Raw genomic sequence first — 24005 nt, forward strand, 5'->3', positions numbered from 1 at the left:
GGAGCAGTGTGGTTTTCGTCCCGGCCGTGGAACAGTGGACAACACAATCAACAAAATACAAAAATATACTGTCCAAAAACTGTTTATATAAGAAAAACTGCAATACAGGTGTATCCCAAAAAAAATCACAACAGTAAAATACATACAGTATTTTAATGTTTATTTTTTTCTGTCTTGGGAAAAAAAATTGTATTTTGGATTATTTTGTTGGATGCATTTTTTGGTTTATGACAATGTTTGCCTGCGTGTCATACAGTTTTCTTGCTAGTTGCAAGTAACCGTCCCGTTGATCACCGATGTCTGGTAATTCTTGTGCATACTGAAGGATTTTTGTTGCCATTTGCATTGCTTCCTTGCTGGATGGTGGCTTGTCATCAGGAGTTGAATCGATGCCTTGTTTTTTTAAAGTTTCGTAGATTTGCGTCTTTCCCACTCCAAGTGTCTGCTGGATCTTTTTAACTTTTGTGTCCAGCCTCGCTCAAACAGACACATTTCTCTCACTCCACTCCAGTCGTTACAGTTCTTCTACGTTTCGATGCGATGATCTACATGACGTAAGTGAATAAAGTTAAAATCTTTCGCAATTGCAGTAAAACGCACGGCAAAAAAAAGTCGCTTACACGTCTTCGTTTCAAATCTGATGAATGAAAACGGCGAAGGGAACACGTTCCTTCGGTCATGTCGAGTGGGTGCTCCTTTTAAGCTAGTGCCGCGTTCAGGACGTAAGTGAATAAAGTTAAAATCATTCACAATTACAGTAAAACGCACGGCAATAAAAACACCCTTACACATCGTCGTTTAGAATTTGAAACACGAAGCGAAAACTTGTTTCAGCGTTGTCTTTTCCGTCGCATTGGGTGGGCGTTGCATGTATTTAAGCTCCCGCGGCATTACACCTCCATCCGGGTTACGGGTAGTGGAATTTCCGCTTACGCAAATTTCCGGTAACGCATAATATCGTCTCTGCCACACACACAGACCCGCACACGCTAGCAGCATCGTAAACAACACTTAGACACTGATTATAGATCAAAGAGTAACCCACGTGATAAGACAGAAAGAAGATGCATAGTCAATCAACATGGCTTTTGCATCTTCTCAGCCCCCCCCCCCCACACACATTCACATTAGTAGTGTGAATCTCAGCACTGAGGACGATTCGATACACATCTCGATGCACTACCAGCGATGCGATACTTAAACGATACATGGAATTTTCTGGCGACATGATGCGATACGTTTCACCGTATTCACGATGTGATACGATGCGATACACATTAAGTTCAAATCAATGCGATCCGATACAGTGCAATTTGTTGTGATATTGTGCAATTAAACATGATGCAAATACGCAAAGAAAAAAAGTTAAAAAAAAGATGGAATTCAGTATGGTAATGCAAAAAGTATACCACTTTATTCCTTATAAACAGTAGAAGGTGTAAAACAACTTATTTAAGCCTTTTCACAATTGGGTTTTGTGCAAAGAAAATGTAAACAATTTGGCACCTGAGACTCACAGCTGTTGCTGTAGTGTAAACACAAACAGACTACTCACTGAGTATATTATATGAAATATCCATCTCCATAGGACAGGAAAAAAAATACAATTGAAACAATGTGGCAGTCACAGCCTCAAAGCTGCTGTGTGTATTGTAGCGTACACAGACCACTCTGTGTCAAAATGAAATGTCCAAAAGAGTCATCCATATATAATTTTTCCTTGCGCGGTCACAGTGAGCTGCAAGGCGACCCCCAAAATAAGAGGCGATTTTTTTCTGATTCTGACCTGGTTTGCCAAGAGTTTCTCCGGTGTCCAACGAGGAACTGGACGGGGAGGCGGGGGAGAGGGCGGGAAACTTGTCGGTGATGTGGTGTCGTTTTAAGTGGTCTGCATATTTGTGGTGCTGCCGTTGATCTGGCTTCATAGTGCAACATTCTTTGCAAATTACGGAGGTTTTATCAAGCTTTCCGTCTTTCTTTTCGAAGCCGTAGTATTTCCATACATAAGATCTGAATGTTGTGGGGGCATTAAATACAGTAGTTTCCTCGCTGCTGCTTGCGCGAACTCCATAGTTTTTCACTAGTTGTGTACTGCACTGTATGTAACTCACGGCTTCCGTCCGTATTCAACACAAAATAATGATGGTGCATTCATTGCGCCTAGGAAAGGGCAGATAGGTGCCGTTTAACATGAATAAAACTGCGCTTGAATCGGATTTTACCGATACCCACCAATGCATCGTGATGAATCTAGATATTACCCGTCAATCGCGTCATACCCAGTGAATGAGCCGATGCACTCGCATCACGCACATCGATGCATCGATTAATAGCGATTCTTTTCCACAAAGAAAACTTACTGTACATGTCGCTCTATGTTAATCACTGTTGTTTTGCTGATTTTCACTGCTTCTCGTGGACCGTTTGCGAACTTCAAAAAAAAATTATGAATATGTTTGAAAAAATTCGCGATTCACCGAAGCCGCGGTAAACGAACTGCGAAATAGCGAGGGATCACTGTACATTCAAGCTCATGTTAAATGCGGATCAGCACACACCTGCCACCATTTAAACTGGCTCTGAATAACCCCAAATAAAGTTCAGATGTTCAAATAGGCTTTCCCTAATATTCTTTCTCAAAGAAGCTGGAAGGTTTTGTGCTAACAAATACTGACTGTTATTTGGAACTGTCCACCTTGAGTTAGACCCCAGTCTAGCTTAAGAAAATAATCACTCAAAGCATAATGCTTTGTATTTTGTGACATCATCATTAATGTGTTAGTTGTGTGTCTCAAAACCAATACAACTGAAATCTCATGAAACACCTGATACACCAAATATGGGTATGAAACATTGTTTATAAGAACAAAATATGCATCAAAATGATTATATTTGATGACCCAGTGACTGTATTTGATTTAATTGAACACAAAACATTTGGATGGGCAATAGAAAAATTAGTCTCGTTGTGTCTAAAATATTCAAGGTCAGAATATAATCTTCAAAAACACAAAAGAAGCCTTTCACGTAATTTCTTATCTTCCTGCTTGGATGATGGACATGACACTTTTAGGCTGATTTGTAATGGGCCCAGCAGGAACAAACATGGCAGTTTATGCTCCCAGAAACCATTAGAGCAACCTGTCAGTGAACTGGCGGTTTGGAAAAAGATGAAAACATCTGTTTTCTTTGTTTTTCCTCAGAAATTAAATTATTGCACTAGATCGGCAGTGATCAAACAAGGTGCTGTGGCACACTAGTGTGCTGTGCAAAGGTTTTCAGTTAATATTATTAATGACAAATTTCTCATCTATCTTTGCCTGTGACTTAGATTTATAGGCTGAACAATTAGATAAGTTTCTATTAAATGGCAGGAGATACACTAAACCTGAAGCCATTCATAAAAAGACTTCCAGTGAGTCATGATATGTCTATCAGCTTTGTGACCAGCAAAACAGGGCTAGATTTGAATAACAGAACATTTACGAGCAAATCAAGGTCATCATTATTTCACTATTCAAATTTCATACAAACAAGATGTATATCATCTTGTAAGAACATCATTGTGACGTACTACTAGGGCGGGGGTCGGCAACACGCGGGACCTGAGCTGCATGTGGCTCTTCAGCGACATCTACTGGCTCCCTGGAGCTTTATAAAAGGTTTGAAAATGGAAATAGATTTTGATAGTATGCTAATATAGCTCAAATAGATATAGATACATGTTGCAGCTCCGAAAAAGGAGAGCTGTGGTGTTATTGTGTGTGGTATTTATGCTTTTAACAGTCTCGACAAAGACAGAGACGTCTGACTACGACTCCGTGACTTTTCTCTTCTCGTTCGACTTGAGAGGCGTTCAAAGACAGCCTCAGAAAAACGGAAATGAATGATCACTGATACTAATAAAAGCGAAAATAATGCACCAAAACAAAAAAAAATTAAGCGAGGAAATTACAAAATAAATTCTATGGGGGTGTTTGTGAACACATAAAGGAATGAATAACAAACAATTCCGCGACAGTTCAGTCTCCTACATACATACAGCATGTGTTTCCTTCATTATAAGTTTTATAGAAGGCTTTTATTTTTTTGCGGCTCCAGACATATTTGTTTTTTGTCCCATATGGCTCTTTCAACATTTTGGGTTGCCGACCCTATACTAGGGGCTTTGTTTTGACGTTCACCATGTGTCATCTAACGGAAAAAAATTCTCACTTGGGCAATCATGTAGACCAGGGGTGCCCAAACTTTTTGGATCGAAGATCTACTTTTCGATCAACTAACCTCCCGGGATCTACCCTTACCGGCGCGCGCACGCATACGCACACGCACACGCACACGCACACTCACACACACACACACACACACGTCATGATGAGAAACAGCCTGAAACGGAGGCATGCAACGCCCTTTTGCAGCCTGTTAACTATCGTAGCTCACACGTATCCTTTTAAAGTGCTTCCCTGGGCCCTCCTAGATTCCTATTTTTTGCTCGTACCCTCGGTGAATTGTACACGAAGCAAACTCTGAATGAGAATCATGACGATAAAAGATAGAGCGCAACAGCTCTGATCACAAGCTGCAATTGCAAACTGCCGAGCGCCAACAACTTCCGGTGACGTAATTACACGCCACCGTAAATGTGAGATTTACCTGCTTTATTTTATTTAAAAAAAAAAAGATTTAGTGAAAATGAGACTGATAAGATGAATAGGGTGCAGTGTATATTAACACAAAAAATATATTACTAACATGTACAAAGACACACAAATGGTTGTTTTTTTTCTTCTCGACACTCCTCGAATCTACTTGGGACCTGTCTTAGATCTACCGGTAGATCAGGATCTATCTAATGGGCACCCCTGATGTAGACACACATGTATAAATCTTGTCTTGTCATATTAATGTAACTTCTGCTTCTGCAATGAATTCATTGCCATCATTGCCATGCTAGAGTTAAGCAACACTAAACAAAACACACTAAACAGTTTTTACTGTTTTGCCCTCCCAATAACGGTATTTGTGCTGGTTGTACATCTGTACTATTAGTGTAATAACAAAGCTCAAGATAAGTAGTTTAGTATCTAAATAAATATTCTGCGCCTCATTCATACAGATTGAACTCAAACCCAATGATATCCGCCAAAAGAAAGTATTCGAAGAAAACGGATCACTGAGATACTCCCAGAATATTTCTAATTTATCAGAAATATTACACGTTTGTTTTCACAAGAGTCTTGAGTTTTGACTTTTGAGGTCTGAAAACCCTCTCTGATCTGGCACTTGGCGATTGAGTTTTTCTCTTTGTAGCCCAGATAAATTCTCGCAAAGGAACTATATTTGATAGCACAGTCATGTTTGGTGAACTCTGTATACGCTCTTCTTATGAAGTCACATCACTTTCAGTCACCTGGTAAAATGCAATAAGATGTGGCTTGATGGGAATAAAACCCAGTGAAGTGTCTAAAGCAGGGGTGCTCAAACTTTTTGGATCGATCTACTTTTCGATCAACTAACCTCCCGGGATCTACCCTTACCGACACGCGCACGTACACACACGCACACGCACACGCACACGCACGCCCTGATGAGAAACAGCCTGAAACTGAGGCATGCGACGCACTTTTGCAGCCTCTTAACTATCGTAGCTCACACGTACCGTTTTAAAGTGTTTCCCTGGGCCCTCCAAGATTACTATTCTTTGCCTGTGCCCTCTGTGAATTGTACACGAAGCAAACTCTGAATGAGAATAATGACGATAAAAGATAGACCGCAACAGTTCTGAACACAAGCTGTAATTTCAGACTGCTGAGAGCTAACAACTTCCGGTGACGTAATCACGCGCCACCATAAATTCAAAATTTACCTGCTTTATTTTATTTTATTTTTAAATATTTTCGGGTGAAAATGAGACTGATAAGATGATTAGGGTGCAGTGTACATTAACACAAAAAAAATATTATTAACATGTACAAAGACACACAAATCGTTGTTTGTTTTTTTTTTCTCCTCGACACTCCTCGGATCTACTTGGTACCTGTCTTAGATCTACCAGTAGATCAGGATCTACCTAATGAGCACCCCTGGTCTAAAGGGTTAGGGTTAGGGTTAGGGTTAGGGTTAGGGTGTATGTAGTTTATCACAACAGCTGCTAGCACCGTTGAAGTATATCAGTGTGTGGATAAATGACTGCTTTTGCAATGCATAAAAAGACACCATGCGTTTGACAATGTTCAGCGCCATCGACTGCATGATTGCCTTCACCGGGTTCCTTTCTTGTCATAGGTAAAACAACGTGAAATAATTATATTTGGTCAGTTTCTTTGTGGGAATTTTCCCTTCCATGTTACTTGCTTTGCTTTTAACAGTCTTAAACATAGTTTGCAGTGGTCTGTTTGTTGCACATTAGAGCTGCCACAAACACTTTATTCTTCAAATCAACCAAATCACGGGAGTTGCGATCAGCTGACTAGTTGGACCATATGTAATATCAGCTGCTCTGATATAACCATTAGCTTACAGCAAATTCAAAACAAAGGCAACCAGGCTACAAGCATTTTTTTCAGTAGAAGAACCACATTTTAAAAAAGGCATTGTGCTGAGGATAACAAAAACACTTGTACAGTGGTACCTCTACTTACGAACATCTCTTCATACAAAATCTTCAAGTTACGAAACGCCTCAACAGGAAAATATTGCCTCTTGTTACCAAAGAAATTTCAAGATATGAAAGGTTTTAATACAGTATGGGCTGCTACTCGCAGCTCCGAGTCTCCTGAATGCAACATACTTATAGCTGTCACGTTGTGCACGAAGCGATAGAATGATCGCTCCGTGCACAACAGAATAAGGAAGTGGATCCCCGAAATAGCAGACACAGAAAAAGGTTTGTCAAATAACAAAAGGAGTCTTTAATATGAACACAAAATAACCCGACAGGGAGAATAACAAAAAGCGCTGGTCAAAATAGGGACCAGGGATAACATAAAAAGGACAACAGAAAACGCTTGCGGAAAAAGATAGCAAGGAGGGTCTGATTAGATAATGAATATAAATTTCACTCGCCAGAGGAACAACGACGCGCAATAACAGCCACAAGGCTAAGAGGCAATGAATCAATACGAGTAGGAATTGGGCGAGAGAAATTTTGGCACGGCGTGGAATTCTGCGGCAGTGAGTAGACTGCCAGAGCGTCCAAATAAAGGCTGAGCAATTACTCCGCAATGGGCAACCCCGGGACGTGACAATAGCTGCCCTGCCACAGCTACCTCGCCTTGTTTCCGTGGAAACTCCGCTTCGTCCTCTTGACTTGGCAGGGCTCTTTCTCCTTCTTCTTCCACTTGCGATTGACACTCAATAAAGGTGGATGAAAGGGTTTAAAATAGGACAGACTTCTTTACGCAACGGAAGAAGTTATGCCTCACACCAGTGGTTTTCCCAACTTTTTTTGTCTACCGCCAAACTTGTTAGTCATACCTGATTATTATATACAACTAATTTTAATTCATCTACGAATGCTAGTTTATTACATTCTCAGGTATTATCTTGTTTTTTACCTCAAATTAAAAACAAAAAGCAATACTTTGCCTTGAAAATACATAAAATAAATTAAATGAGAAAACATGCTTTTTTTATACTCAATTCAATAAGTTCCCATTAAAGAGGTACTTGAACTAATTATCACGTACAAAACAATTGCCTCCTCAAGGATACAAGGTGTTTATTTTATTAACTGGTTTACAAAATGAACATTTTTACTCATCATCTTGGAAATAAAATATATTATATAAATATTCTGATGTACCCCCTGTAACATGCTTGTGTACCCACCCGATTAGCCCTGGCTGTGAAACACTGTTTTACACTATGGCTGGGAATTGCAGAGTAACTTCAGATAAAATAGTAGGTTTTCAGGCAATTATATAACTTCACAGCTTTATTCTTGTAATATTCAGAAATATTGTTTTTCCTTTGGTGGGCCAGAGTACTCATTTGTATTTATAGTGAGAGCGCATGCAACGTTGATATGAATGAAGGACATTTCCACCACAGAGTAATGTGTTATCATTGCTGCTTATATCACTCTGCCATAATTTCTGTATTATCGCCTATAATTAATGTATTTTTCAAAGTTTCAGGAATCTGTTCTGTGCAAAGGCACTTACCAAGTAATTTACAGAAGTTTTATTATCAATTCAATTCAATTATATTTATAGAGCACTTTCAAACACCCATCGCTGCATACAAAGTGCTGTACATGGAGCAATTTAACATATACAATAAACAGTAAAACAAATCGGTAAGAAAGACGGTAGAGAGCACCGAATAGTAAATTCAAGAACAAGTCTAAGTCATGCTGAGTCAAATGCCAAAGAATACAAGTGAGTTTTGAGGAGGGATTTGAAGATGGGCAGCGAGGAGGCTTGCCGAATATTCAGTGGGAGGTCATTCCAGACAGAGAGAGACCAGCAACAGAAAAGGCTCGATACCCTCTGAGCCTCAGTTTAGTTCTTTGTACTTCTAATAATGTCTGGTCCGGAGACCTGAGGCGGCGGGCAGGTGTGTAGGCGCGGATGAGCTCAGAGAGGTAAAGTGGCGCGAGATTATTCATTCATTCATTCATTCATTCATTCATTCATTCATTCATTCATTCATCTTCCGAGCCGCTTGATCCTCACTAGGGTCGCGGGGGGTGCTGGAGCCTATCCCAGCTGTCTCCGGGCAGTAGGCGGGGGACACCCTGAATCGGTTGCCAGCCAATCGCAGGGCACACAGAGACGAACAACCAGTCGCACTCACACTCGCACCTAGGGACAATTTAGAGTGTTCAATCAGCCTGCCACGCATGTTTTTGGAATGTGGGAGGAAACCGGAGCACCCGGAGAAAACCCACGCAGGCCCGGGGAGAACATGCAAACTCCACACAGGGAGGCCGGAGCTGGAATCGAACCCGGTACCTCTGCACTGTGAAGCCGACGTGCTAACCACTGGACTACCGGGCCGCCAGATTATTCAGAGATTTGAAAATAAATAAGAGGAGCTTGAAAACAACTCTAAAATGAATGGGGAGCCAGTGAAGGGATGCCAGAGTAGGAGTTATGTGCTCCCTCTTACGAGTACCAGTCAAAAGGCGAGCAGCGGCATTCTGGACCAGCTGAAGGCGCTTAATGGAGGACTGGCTGACTCCAAAGTAAAGGGCATTGCAGTAATCGAGCCGGGATGTGACAAAGGTATGAATTACTGTCTCAAAGTGTTCATATGAGAGGAGAGGTTTTATTTTGGCCAGCTGTCTAATGTGAAAGAAGCTGGATTTAACAATGGCACCAATTTGCCGATCGAGTTTGAAATCACTGTCCAGTTTAAGATAAGATAAGATAAGATATCCTTTATTCGTCCCACACTGGGGAAATTTACAGCCTCCAGCAGCAAGAATGTATGTAGAAAGAAGAAAGGAGAAAGAAAAAAAAAAACAACAAACATCTTTCAATTAAATACAATATGAACACAATGGATAAATCTCAGTACTATTTACAATTTTCTTTCACATAATTTAATTATTATTATTATGATTGTTATTTTTTATTCATCAGCCTGACAGCAGTCGGTAGGAACGAGCGTCGGTATCTCTCCTTCTTGCAGCGCGGGTTTAACAGTCTCTGGCTGAAGGAGCTACCAAGTGCTGTCAGGGCGGGCTGGAGGGGGTGGGAGGGACTGGCCATCATAGCTTTTAGCTTAGTTAGCATCCTTCTGTTGCCCACCTCCTCCAGAGTGTCAAGGGAGCAACCCAGGACAGAACTGGCCTTCCTGACCAGTCGCTCCAGTCTCTTTCTGTCCCGGGCTGAGATGCTGCCTGACCAGCAGACAATGCCATAATGGATGGCCGAGGCCACCACCGAGTTATAGAACGGGCCGAGTTTAAGGCCCAAGTTTGAGACTGTTGACTTAAGATAAGGAGACAGGGGGCCCAAGTCTACAGGATGGGATGTACAAGGGCCACTGGGACCAAACAATATCACCTCTGTCTTATTTTCATTGAAATTCAAGAAATTTTTTGCCATCCAGGTTTTGATTTCTTCCAGGCAGGACAGAAGTGGCCTTAAAGAGAAAGTGTCTTTTTTGCTTAGAGGGACATAGATCTGGCAGTCATCTGCATAGCAGTGGAAATTATCACGTAATTTTCTCCACCAGACATGAAGGCAACCATGTTTACGCCAAGGGTTTTTGCAAGAGTGTGTGTGATATGATTTTTTTTGTCGAGGGTCTTACCAAAGATATTTGTAGAATGTCCTTTCTTGGCAAGGGGCTTGAGCTCGTTGTGACCCCAGCCATACTGACGGTAGCTGTCCCACGCATGCTTCATCATCTGAAACGTCAAGCCACACAGAACATTGGATGTGTTCAGAAATTAAGCAATTTGTACCATGATTGTGGTGGATTTTTACACAACAAAATGTGTTCTTTGTCAGTTATCTTCACGATGGAAATTGGACATGTTGATGATGTCGTCAGTGTATCTCTTCTATACCGTATTTTTGTCCCAACCTGACTGTAGAGTTTTGGAGTTTGACAAGCTACCTATCCTCTCAATGAATTCTGACAATACAAATTGCATCACAATACGACGACAAGTGATAGTTGATATGTTGAAAGAAAAGTCAACATGGCATTTTGAAGTCAAGATGGCGCCCGAGTAGGCAGCCGTCGGCAAGTGCTCTCATGAGCCTTGCTTTTTTTTTTTGTGTGTGTTTGTTTTGTTACTTTGTGTTTGTTGTTACGTCGTGTGGACCTGATGTGGACCTTTTTCAGCATGTTTTGGCCACAACATTCATTGAGGACTCTGTGCTTGGTGGTTGCGCCTTCATGGCAGCATGGGTATACCAACACTGTTTTTGACTGGGAGGAATGTCGCCGCCATTTGACTGTCGTTGCTGGACAGTCCCGGGGCGCATGTGTCTTGCGCCTGTAATGGGCAGCATTTTTCACAGCCCCACTTTTTTCAGCGGAGAGATCGGTGCTGTTGAACGGTCTGCGGCTGGATGGATGTAAGTCTTGAGGAGCCGACAATGAAAAGAAAGGAGCGTCAGCGCGGAGCGCCGATGCGGATTTGGAACTGAGAGTCGCGGCTTGGAGTTTGAAGCGGATTACGTGGGACAGGAGAAGTGTACTTTGTTGTTTGCTTTCAAAACTTAGCTTGTAGTAGACGTGTGCACAATTTTCAGCATGACGTCTCTGATCCACTGGTGAAAGGACACGTTCATCCTCTCCTCTTTCATCTATAACTTCTTCAGACAACAAAGTGTATGCAGAAAAGTGGTGAAGATTGCACGACTGTCTGTGTGTGTTGTGTTATTTTTGTTATTTTGACTTCAAAATGGCACCGCGAGAGTGGCTGCCTTTCCAGCAGCTCCTATATTTTGTTGTTTCCTTTCATAACTTTGCTGCTGTGAATTGGGAATTTCTCCATTGCGAGACTAATAAAGGTTTTATTATCTTAAAACCAAATATATAACAAACCATCTATGAAACAAAATAAAACTTCAGTAAATAACTCACAACAAAAATATCAAATGTTCCTGAATATTAAAATACACTATGACCGAGCATAAATTGGACACATTTTCCCAAGAGAAAAACTGCATTTTGATAAAAAAACATGATGTCGTAGTTGTGTACTTTATAGTTATGACCACTCACTCACTCATGCACACTGCTGTGTGAGCAAACATTTTGTGAGTAGTATAGTAAACGACCATAGTTATCTTTCACACGCTACTTTGCAGATATTTAAGCAATTGTGGTTTTATTAAGGGATTTAACAATATACAGAGTTGTACACTTCATTGAAGTAACACTACAAATATTAGAATTTATTTTATATGGTATTACTTAATGCAGGGACGGGAAACCACATGTGGCCATTGACCAGATAATTTATTCATTTATTGAGTGTTTGTGTGCGCGAGAGAGAGAGAGAGAGAGAGAGAGAGAGAGAGAGAGAGAGAGATATGATGCACACGCGCAGACACACACAATTTTTTTAATTTGTGGGAGATATGAATATGTTTAGCCTCCTATGATGCACCCTCACCTGCAGATTCATTTTTTTTCCAATATGAAAAAAAAGCCTACTCTTCACGGAACACGGATTTTGGAGTTTTATCAGCACGATTTTCAAAAAAAAAAAAAAGAATTTCCATTGTACAATTTTCACAATGCATTTCAGTGGGTGGAGATTATGCACATTTTTTTGGTTTTCGCATGCAGACTGGCACCTCTTTGGACCATAGGACCAGGTCTGGGTGCAGGTTAGTCAACGCAATTTTGTGTGGAAAAGTGAGCCTCTGTCTGAGGTCCACCCGCATTTACCAGTCCCGGGCAACAGTCAGTGGGCCTGACTTCGGAGGAACTGGCTTGGTCCACCGTTTCTCCCCTTCCCGAACGAAAGGTGTTTTGTGTGGGAAGGTCGGCTGGGAAGTTACCTTTTTGTTTTCAGGTTTGTCAGCCAAACCTGATTGTGGCAACAGGTGTATCTTCCTTGAGTCAGACTGGTTTTGCACCCCACCAAGATGTGTTTGAGGCTTGCTCGGACAGCACAAAGGGGGCAGGTTGGTTCTTCTCCTTACCAAAGATGTAAGTTGGTTGGGGAGGGCAGGACACGTGGCCCTAATGATGAGGTTTAGCCTATCAGCCTCCATGCTCCACAGCTTGTTCCACATGATTTTCCTCCACTCCATACCCTCAAATGATGAGCCCCATTGCCATGACAACATCAGTGGAGCGATGGTGCAGCCCCCCATAATGTCGACCTTGAGGTAATGCCAGGCAGTTGTATTCTCCTGTGCTGTAAGACCGAACTGGATGTCCTGTAAGTAGGCTTTCACCAATCTTGTGATGTCTTCTGGCACTTGGAAGAAGTCAAATGCTGTCCACAATATTTGAATTCCTGATTTTTTATGACGATTGCTCGATTACGAATAATTATTGCTCCATGTACAGCACTTTACAATACAATACAATACAATACAATACATGCTGATTTATATAGCGCTTTCACAACAGCGGCAGCTGTAACAAAGCGCTTTGTTTACAGCTGCCATTTTAAAGTGCAAAAACTGTCTTGCAGGACTCCCAAAGTTCATCAAGATTCTTTGGCCTCATCTTCCAAGCCTCCTGCTTCATTCAACTTACCCCAGACATGCTCAATAATGTTCATTCTTGTCTGGTGATGGGGCTGGACAATTCTACAGTACCTTGACCATTTTGGCTTTCATGACTTTTGATGTGCAGTATGAGAAGGAGAACTATTTTGCTGAAGAATTTTCCATCTCATTGTTTGGGATGTAGAAGGCCTTCCTTGATACTGAAAGGCTTTTGATGGTGCAATCTACTCTGGAGATTTCTCGCATACCCCATACTGCATGTAATGCCAAGCCATGATTTTTCCACCCCCAAATGATCGTTTCTGGTGGTTCTTGGGTCCCGACAGGTTCCACCAGGTCTGAAGCAGCATTTGTGACAAATGGTATGCAGTTAAATGGATGATAAATCATAAAAATGAAATCCATCTTTTGCAACTTTTCCACTGTCGGTCCTTTCTGTAGACTGTGGACGTATTTCGTCTTTTATTTAATGTTGGTTTGTGAGCACTAACTCGTCCATGGAGACCACTGTGTGAAAGAAATCAATGATTTTTTCTTCAGTTCTTAGTGACCAGTTCTTAAGTAGCTCCTCTTAAGAATTTAAGTCCGCAAGGACTAGTGCGAAGCTCGCAAGCTGTTTGGGATGATCGGAAGACGGACAGGGCCGGCTGCAACTTGACATTGTTGTTTGGTTGTATCCGTTGTAATTCGAGCTTTAACTGACTCGGTTAATAAAAGTAACGTTTAATTTCACCCTGTGTAGTGTGAGCGAAACATGGTGGCAGCGCGTGTGTAGAAATTGGCGACGTGAAGAGGGGGTTGGACAAAACGCTAGCTCGTTCGAAGCTAACTGCGAACAGACGCTACGCAGCAGGAACCCACCACCAAGACCAACCAGCCGAACGCCAGCGAGCGTGAGGGAGCCGGCAAACCCACTTGCCACATTAGAAACACCCAGCAGCAAGCCCACTGGACACGTCACAAACTAGCATACAACCAGCTAGCAACGAGACCCGACAAAATGCCACCCAAACAGAAGCAAGACACAAAGCAGGATGAGGATTTCCTGACCCTCACTCAAGTAAACGAATTACTCCAGCAAAAAAAGAGCTTTTTTACGGTGCTCTTGCAACAACAACAGGAAAATTTCAAAGGATTTGTCAAGATGATAATAGACTCAACAAACTCACGACTTGATACTTTTACCAGGGAAGTCCAAGAAATAAAAACCAGCATCAACGTTACCCAAAAAGAGGGAGACGACATTAAAAAAAAATCTAATCTGTCAAACTGGCCATCCCAAAGACATGCAAACAGAATTCTACAAAATATGTGATGGCATGCTAGTATTAACAGACAAGATGGATTACTTGGAAGGACAGTCAAGAAGAAACAACTTGGTAATTGATGGAATTGAGGAAACACCGGGAGAAACGTGGACTGAAACAGAGGAAAATGTTCAAAAAATCCTCAAGGAAAAGCTGCTGATACAGGGGCAAATTGAGGTGGAGAGAGCTCACCACACAGTTAGACAAGAACCTGGAAGACCTCGACCGAGGCCATTTGTGGTGGAATTTCTAAAATACAAGGACAGATCAAGGATCCTACAAAAAGCTAAATACTTAAAAGGCTCCAACATCTACATCAACGAAGACTTTACAGATGCCGTACGACAAAAAAGAAAAGAGCTCCTCCCAAAATTAAAAGCTGCACGTGACAGAGGGGAAACTGCCTACTTCAGATATGACAACCTTATCGTCCACCCCCGCACCAGTACTCCAGCACAACAGGCTCAAGTTCAACACCATCAAGCAGCATACTGAGAATTGTTTGTCACCCGACGACAAAAACTCTGACCCAACTGAAGCAGGAAATTGAAAACATGGACTTCGAACCCTTTGATGACCCTTCCAACCCTTTGATGACTTCCAACCCTACTGATCACAAGACATTTGACCCTGAAAACAACTTCAACACGGACAATAACTTTTTCAAGACCGACCGACCGCAAGGGAGCCAGCGACGACTGACCATGAGGGAGCCAGTGACGACCGCGAGGAAGCCAGCGAGGACTGCAGGGAAGCCAGCGGACGTGAGGAAGCCAGGAGACAACCAGCCAGCGACCACCAAGATGGAGCCAGCGATGACCGCAAGGGAGCCAGAGACGACCGAGAGGAAACCAGCGACGACTGCAAGGGAGCCAGTGACCGCGAGGGAGCTGGGAGACAACCAGCCAGCAGCCGCGAAGGAGCCAGCGACGACCGCAAGGGAGGAAGCAATGACAGCAAGGGAGCTTTTAAGCAAGACCTAGAAAAACAAAACTGGACCGAAGTCTACTCAAACGAAAACCCAAATACAGCGTTTGAAGTATTTCAGTCTACCATAATCTCCTTATATGACAAACATTTTCCATTAACTAAAGTCTCCAAAAAGTATAAAGACCCAAGTAATCCATGGATAACGAAAGGCATAGAAAACGCATGTAAAAAGAAAAATAATTAATATAAATTGTTTTTAAAAGTGAGAACTGAAGAAGCAGAAAAAAATATAAGACCTATAAAAATAAACTAGTAAATATTATAAGAACCAGTAAAAGAGATCATTATCATCCACTATTCTAGCAGAATAAAAGTAACACACAAGAAATATGGAAAATACTTAACCAAGTAATCAGAAATAGTCCTAAAGAAATTGATTATCCAGAGTATCTTATCAATGGCAAAAATACTATTTTGGAAAAAACTGCAGAAATAGCAACTGAATTTAATGAGTATTTTGTCAACATCGGCAATAACCTAGCAAAACGAATTGATGATCCAACAAACTTGTTTGAAATAGATACGTAGAAAAAAAACTCCTCCACGATGTTCCTTACTGATGTAAAACAAGAAGTATCAAATATTATAAAAACTTTTAAAAATAAAAAGTCAACTGATTGATTTAATATTGATATGACAATAATCAAGCAGATTATAGAATATGTAGTGCGACCTTTCACGCACATATGCAACCTGTCATTCAAAGCTGGTATCTTTCCATCAAAAATGAAAATTGCTAAAGTTATTCCAATCTATAAAAGTGGAGAAAGACATCTGTTTACAAATTATAGACCAATATCACTACTACCACAATTTTCAAAAATATTAGAAAAACTATTTTCTCGCAGACTTGATAGCTTTATACAAAAGCATGCGCTGTTAAGTGAGAATCAATATGGCTTCAGGGAAAAACGGACCACCTCAATGGCAGTTATGGAGTTTGTGGAAGCAATAGCCACGAATATAGACAACAAAGAATTTACTGTTGGGGTTTTCCTAGATCTAAAAAAAGCTTTTGACACAATAGATCACAGTATATTATTGAAAAAACTAGAAAGATATGGCATTAGAGGTGTAGCTTATAAATGGATAAAAAGTTATTTAGAAAACAGATATCAGTACGTGCAACTCAACAATAAAAAACCGAATCAACTGAAAATCACTCACGGAGTTCCTCAGGGGTCAGTGCTTGGTCCAAAACTATTCATCTTATATATAAATGATATCTGCAAGGTCTCAGAACAATTTAAATGTGTCCTATTTGCTGATGATACAACTTTCTACTGCTCTGGAATAAATCTGAAACAGCTCCTGACAACCATACAAAACGAATTAAACAAATTAAAAAACTGGTTCGACAGAAATAAATTGTCACTTAACCTGAAAAAATCGAAGTCAATTGTTTTTGGCACAAGACCAATCAAACAGCAAGCTGAAATTATGGTAAACTCAATTGAAATAGAAAGAGCGTATGAAACCAAGTTTCTTGGATTAGTAATAGACTCAAAACTATGTTGGAAACCACATACCGATAACGTAAAAAGAAAAATAGCCAAGACTGTAGGGATCCTCTACAAAACCAAGGAAGTGCTGAATAAGAGATCTTTGTACACATTATACACTTCATTATTATTACCATATAGGACCAACTGTGTGGAAACATGGGGAAATGCCTGCAAAACAAACACACTCCCTATTCTCAAACTACAAAAAAAAGCAATTCGAATTATTAATAGATCAAAATATACGGAACCCACAAATCCAGTATTTATCAAATTAAATACGATGAAATTTTATGACCTGGTTGACTTTAAAATCGCCCAATTAATGTACAAAGCACACAATAACCTGCTCTGCCAAAACATTCAGAAGTTTTTCGAAATTCGAGAAAGCAACTATGAATTAAGAGGTACCAACTTATTCAAAAAACTCAAAACAAGAACAAACATCAAGCAAAGAAGTGCATCTAGCAAAGGTGTTAATCTGTGGAATAATCTCGAAATGGAAATGGACCTGAAAATGAGTAAATCGCTTGCTGAGTTCAAAAACAAATTCAAAAAAATAGTACAAACAACCTACATCAATCAGAGTTAAAATGATAAATTCTAAACATTAAATATAATGATAAATCAGAATTAAGTTGATAAATAGAGAAAGGTACTGAAATATCCATTATGAATACAAGAGAAAATTGACACAAGAGTGGCAGGGTGTAGATGTATATAATCCCGATACAAACCAAAAGTTGTAAAAATATCACGGTTAAGGGTAACGTATGAGCCTTAATGGAGACTTCTTCTTATTTTTTTCTTTTCTGATTGATATAAAAATGATTTAGTAGATATAAACGCATAACGGGGTAGGACTAGATAAGTTTTTTTACTTCATCCTACTCCCTTGAACATAATAACTGTGTTGAATGAAGACTGATTTCTTTCTTTTTACTTTTTTTATCTACCTTATTTTCTGTCAAATTATTACTGTATATGTTTTATGTTCAATAAACAAACAAATAAACATAATATACATACCGAAGCTAGTTCTTTTTTTTGGACATCAATAAAATGCTTTTCAGACTTTTTCCCAGCCAAACAAAAGAAAAACAACAACACTACACGAACGCCATTAATTTGTGATTACATCGTTGACAGTGCGGAGGTGGAAGTTGCACGTTTCAGCGCAGCCTTTTCACTCACAAGAACCGCAACAAGGCTAAAAATAAAGTAGTTTTTGGGCTAACACTTATAAAAGAACAACGCCGGTTGAGTTTGCTGTAATGTGTTAATGTGACCATGGATGCGATCAATGCCATTGATAGATTGCACATTATCACACTACAGTCACCGATTTTGCATAAAATGGTCAATATTAACCAATTTCGATACCCGCAAGATAATTGGTTTAAAGTCTAACCCTAACAAATCATCACCAAAATGTATGTGCACATCTCTATTCATGCTCACTTCATATACTCTAAACGTTTGATTGAAAATCGTGTTTGTTTGTTTGTTTTTTTAATGGGCACAGGTGGGCAAACTCTTTGGCTCGGGGGGGCCATAGTGATTTCTAAATTTGACACGGTCAGCACAAGATACGGGACATGTAAAAAACTGTATATGTTGACAGTCCATACCAAACATTAACAGAACAAAAGCATTAAAGTATTTTTTTAATGAGAACAGTGAAATAACTATGGTATATGTCCTGTAAGAATGTCCAAGTATATTAACAACATACAGTACATGTATGACAACACAAGCAACAAAATGCAACAATATATCGTCCAAAAACTGCAGCATCCAGTACAGATGTATGACAAAATATTACAAAGTTAGGACTATTTGCTCCAAAATGAGACGAGTAAAAGACCTGGTGGCTTTCTTTCCACTCACTCACTGTCTCGAACTTGACCTCCCCTCGATCACCACACAAGACAGCGTTGCTCAGCTGATGTCGTGCAACGAATTTTTGAACCCAGCCACGGGATGCTTCGAAGTCTTCGATGCCCATAGCGCAATGGAACTCCATTGCTGTCTTATTAGTGGTCCAGTTCGCGGGAAATTTTTAGCACAATAACAGTCAAACCATTCCTGGAGGAAACGTTTGTTTACTCGACTGTCCGTCGAGCCGCATGCAATTCACTCTGAGCATGGAAACAGCCAGAATTGCTTCCTCGTTTTTCAAAGTCTCGTAGATTTGAGTCTTTCAGACTCCAAGTGTCTTCTGAAGTTTTTGTACTTTGTAACCCGCTTCGTTTAATCAGATACACTTCACTTTCTCTTCCACGGCCATTACTGTTCCTCTTCGTTTGTATGCCATGATATATAGCAGGGGTGCCCAAACTTTTTGGATCGAAGAATCGAAGATCTACTTTTCGATCAACTAACCTCCCGGGATCTACTCATACCGGCACACACGCGCACGCACGCGCACGCACGCACGCACGCACGCGCGCGCGCGCGCGCGCACGCACACGCACACGCACACGCACACGCACACGCACACGCACACGCACACGCACACGCACACGCGCACGCGCACGCGCACGCGCACGCGCACGCGCACGCGCACACACACACACACACACACACACACACACACACACACACACACACACACACACACACACACACACACACACACACACACACACACACACACACACACACACACACACACACACACACACACACACACACACACACACACACGCCATGATGAGAAGCAGCCTGAAATGGAGGCATGCGACGCACTTTTGCAGCCTGTTAACTATCGTAGCTCACACGTACCGTTTTAAAGTGCTTCCCCGGGCCCTCCTAGATTCCTATTCTTTGCTCGTGCCTTTGGTGAATTGTACACGAAGCAAACTGAATGAGAATCATGACAATAAAAGATAGAGCGCAACAGCTCTGATCACAAGCTGCAATTGCAAACTGCTGAGCGCTAACAACTTCCGGTGACGTAATCACGCACCACCGTAAATTTAAGATTTACCTGCTTTATTTTATTTTTAAAATATTTTTTTGGGTGAAAATGAGACTGATAATATGATTTGTGTGCAGTGTATATTAACACAAAAAAATATATGAATAACATGTACAAAGACACACATATGGTTGTTTGTTTGTTTTTTCTTCTCGATAGCCTCGGATCTACTTGGGAACTGTCTTAGATCTACCGGTAGATCAGGATCTACCTAATGGGCACCCCTGATCTATAGGATGTAAAAATGTTCGCAATTCCAGTAAAACTCACTGCAATAAAGAGTCTCTCTCGCTGACTTAAAAAAAAATATGTATATATATGTTTTTAAAATTGTATACTAAAACGATGTGCAGATACGAAACTAAGGAATACTTGTTTTAAAACAAACAATTTGTATAAAACAGAGAAGGCGCTGTCAACTAATTGCTATTTAACTGCTAAAGGGGAGAACAGCCGCAGACGGCCAGACGCTGAGCATGCACTGCGCACGTGTCACACCAAATTACAGACAACGAAAATTTTAACTTTTAGGTTAAATTTCGTTTAAACAAGAGTATAGAAATACTTTCATATACCTTTACCTATTTATTTGATTTGAATTATTCTATTTAAAGCCTAGTGGGCTGAAGGATTTCTCTGCGTGCCTGCAAATCATGTTCATTGGTCGGGCTCGGGCCCGGTCGGGTCGGGCTCGATTTTTTAGGACAGATCTTACCTCTAACGCAGACACACTTATTCCGTCGTATCAAGCGGGAGTTACTTGAGTGAGCGCTACTGCGGGCTTCCATATCGTCTCCCCCACCCTCCCTGTGTTCTGCAACTTCAAGTAACTGCGCCACCTGGCGTTGAAATGCCTGTCATTACAGGTTATTATACATTATATCGAACCTTAAATGTGTACTGTACCAACCTTCGGCAGGCCGGATTAAAAAGACCACCGGGCCGGATCCGGCCCGCGGGCCATAGTTTTCCCATCTCTGCTCTAGAGAAAAAACATTAACGTCACTTCAATGTACAAAAACGGTGATCACAGCGACTCATCAATCGCTGCTTATGTTCCACCAACACTCATTGGCAAACCTCAATTCCTTGCAATTCAGTGTCATTCGTCTGTCTCGTATGCGAGTTTAAACTTGTGAACATTCAAAGCAATTGTTGAGGACAAAATTGTCTAACATTAGTGCACAGTGATAATGTTACAGTTTGAGCCCTGCGAGTCCCAGGGACTCGCTGATGAGAAAAGTATGAGTCCCATTATGCCAGTGGTGGTCAACCCACGGCTCGCGAGCCGCATGCGGCTCCCGGGCTATCACACGACAATTGTCGAAAATGCCTCGCTGATGGCGTTGCCATTCAAACAACGGTGCTTAGTACACAGCACGGACTACATCAGCCTATCATCAATTCTGTTACTCGATTGACATAGAGGGCAACCAATCAGATGACTGAATCACCGCTCACGCGCAGACAACGGCGCTAAGTGCCAAGCTTGTCAGCGAATTACCTCTGTTTTTAGGGCAGGGGTGCCCAAAACGTCGGTCGCAATCAACCAAGAGCCAGCAGACTGGTCTCAAGTCGACCACAAGTGGTTGGAGGAGGAAATGGCCGCAAAAAATAAATAAAAAATGGTGTTTGTGTCATAAGGTTTTATTTGTGTTCGGGCGCTGTTGTTTGTCGTGGCGTGCATGTATATGTGCGCGAGTGCATGCTCGTGTGTGCGTGTGTGTGTGTGTTAGAGGTAAGATCTGGACAAAAAAAATCCAGCCCGACCCAACCCGAGCCCGACCAATTAATTTGATTTGCAGGCCCGATCCAAAGCAAACCCGAAATTTAATATTTTATTTGTGAAGACTCGGGAGGAGGAGGGGTGATTTCTGATAACAAATTTAAGCCTGTCTTTCACGAAATCTAAGTTAAACAAGACTGTAGAAACATTTACATCTTTTATATTTCTGTTTCTGCAGAGGGTACATTAACCGACAAATTTCCATCATTGAGTAGTTGATGGAAAAAATTAAGGCCATCCATCATTTTGACAGGTTGAAAATTGGCCCATTAACAACAGCAGCAGTACGTCCTTAAGCATCTAGCGTGGCATTTTAAGAGAGAGAGGCAGAGTGACAAAGAAGAAGAAGAATGAGGGGTGGATAATAGACAGATTTCTTTGAATTGTCGTTGCAAGAATTTAGTACAGTACGTGTTGTGATAATGCGACTTCTGTTTTTTTTTTTTTTTGCGAACCACGGTCTCTCGTGACCAACACTATTCACGGCCTCAAAACGCCTCAGCATCACAGTGATATTTATTTTTTAAAATGTCAGCGAGAGAGAGGCCCGGCCCGGCCTTAAGCAGGCCTAAAATGTCAATCATTGCCAATGATTGACATTTTAGCCCGATTTTTAGCTTTCGGGTCGGGCTCAGGCTTTAGATCTTACCCTTAGTGTGTGTGTGTGTGTGTGTGTGTGTGTGTGTGTGTGTGTGCGCACGGCTGTGCGTGTGTGGCTCTTAGCAGTAACACAGTAAAAAAATTGGCTCTTATTCTCTTGACTGGTTGGCCACCCCTGCATTATGCATTTAGAACAGGGGTGCCCATTAGGTCGATCCTGATCTACCGGTAGATCTAAGACAGGTCCCAAGTAGATCCGAGGAGAAAAAAAACAAACAACCATTTGTGTGTCTTTGTACATGTGAGTAGTATATTTTTTGTGTTCATGTACGCTGAACCCTAATCATCTCATCAGTCTCATTTTCACCCCAAAAATATTGAAAAAATAAAATAAAGCAGGTAAATCTTGAATTTACGGTGGCGCGTGATTACGTCAGCTGTTAGCTCTCAGCAGTCTGCAATTGCAGCTTGTGATCAAAACTGTTGCGCTCTATCTTTTATCATCATTATTCTCATTCAGAGTTTGCTTCGTGTACAATTCACCGAGGGCACGGGCAAAGAATAGGAATCGAGGAGGGCCCAGGGAAGCACTTTAAAACGGTACGTGTGAGCTACGATAGTTAAAAGGCTGCAAAAGTGCGTCGCATGCCTCAGTTTCAGGCTGTTTCTCATCATGGCGTGCGTGTGCGTGTGCGTGTGTGTGTGTGCGCGCGCGCGTGTCGGTAAGGGTAGATCCCAGGAATTAGTTGATCGAAAAGTAGATCTTCGATCCAAAAAGTTTGGGCACCCCTGATTTAGAGACTCCCAAATTTTAAATTCCGAAATGGTTTACTTATTCAATTACCATATTTTCACGAATATAATGTGCCATTAAAAGTCTTAAATTTTCTCCAAAGTGGACAGGACGCCTTATGATGCGGAGCGTCTTGTGTATGCGCTGAGTTCCAAAACCTGACTTACAGCCGACACGCTGTTTATATAGAGAAAACGCGGAAGTGACTGTGGACAGAGATGTGGCAAAGAAGTCGGCCAATCAGTGAAGGGTGGGCGTGTATGTATAAATATATGGAGAGAGAGAGAGAAAAGGCAGACGTGAGTGAGGACAGGCATGCGGCGAAGAAGTCCGCCAATGAGTGAAGGGTGGGCGTGTAAGTGGACGCTAAAGGGACACCCCAAGCAGGTACCAACACCTGTAAAGAGTGTGGCTATGTGCATTGTTGCAAAACAACTTTGGTTTTGGTTTCCAAGAACCCCCGAAAATAAATTCCACAAAGAGACACGCCTACGTGTCACATTTCGGTTTTTCGGTCTGGCCAGCAGGTGGCAGGAGCGGTCTCTCTAGCACACCTGCTGGCAATCATTAATCAATAGAGACACTATTTAAGGACTCCTACGTTCGACACCTGTTATGGGAGTATTGTTTTTGGCATTGCTTACCTCATTGCTCATTGACTAGTGGCTTTTGACCTCGTCGTGTTTTGGCGTGTAGTCTCGGTACCAAGTTTGTGTGTAAGTACCATTTTGTTTTGATGATCTGGCTTTTCTTGCGTGTACAAAGTGTTACATTGTTTTTCGTTCGTAGTTTGTGGGATTTACTTTACTTTTCTTGCTCTTTTGTGCAAGCACCTTTTGTTAGTCGTTTTTGATTTACCTCCTGGTCCTCATTGTGGACCAGCG

General features: G+C 41.4%; 1 protein-coding gene and 1 long non-coding RNA gene across 4 annotated transcripts in view; both read right to left on the reverse strand.

Annotated features, from left to right (window-relative positions):
• man1a2 (mannosidase, alpha, class 1A, member 2) overlaps positions 1 to 24005 on the reverse strand; it is a 131076-nt gene that overhangs the window by 81959 nt on the left and 25112 nt on the right. For all 3 annotated transcript variants that reach the window (XM_052083013.1, XM_052083014.1, XM_052083015.1), the window contains exon 4: positions 10267 to 10363. In XM_052083013.1, coding sequence (XP_051938973.1) covers positions 10267 to 10363 — 97 coding nt within the window. The remainder of the gene's footprint in view (positions 1 to 10266; positions 10364 to 24005) is intronic.
• LOC127612137 (uncharacterized) lies at positions 4236 to 6780 on the reverse strand. Its single transcript, XR_007965594.1, has 2 exons — positions 5576 to 6780; positions 4236 to 4345 (listed from the first exon to the last, which is right to left on the reverse strand). It is a non-coding gene; the product is annotated as an uncharacterized LOC127612137 (long non-coding RNA).

Source organism: Hippocampus zosterae, chromosome 12, assembly GCF_025434085.1.
Source record: "Hippocampus zosterae strain Florida chromosome 12, ASM2543408v3, whole genome shotgun sequence".
Lineage (NCBI taxonomy): Eukaryota > Metazoa > Chordata > Actinopteri > Syngnathiformes > Syngnathidae > Hippocampus > Hippocampus zosterae.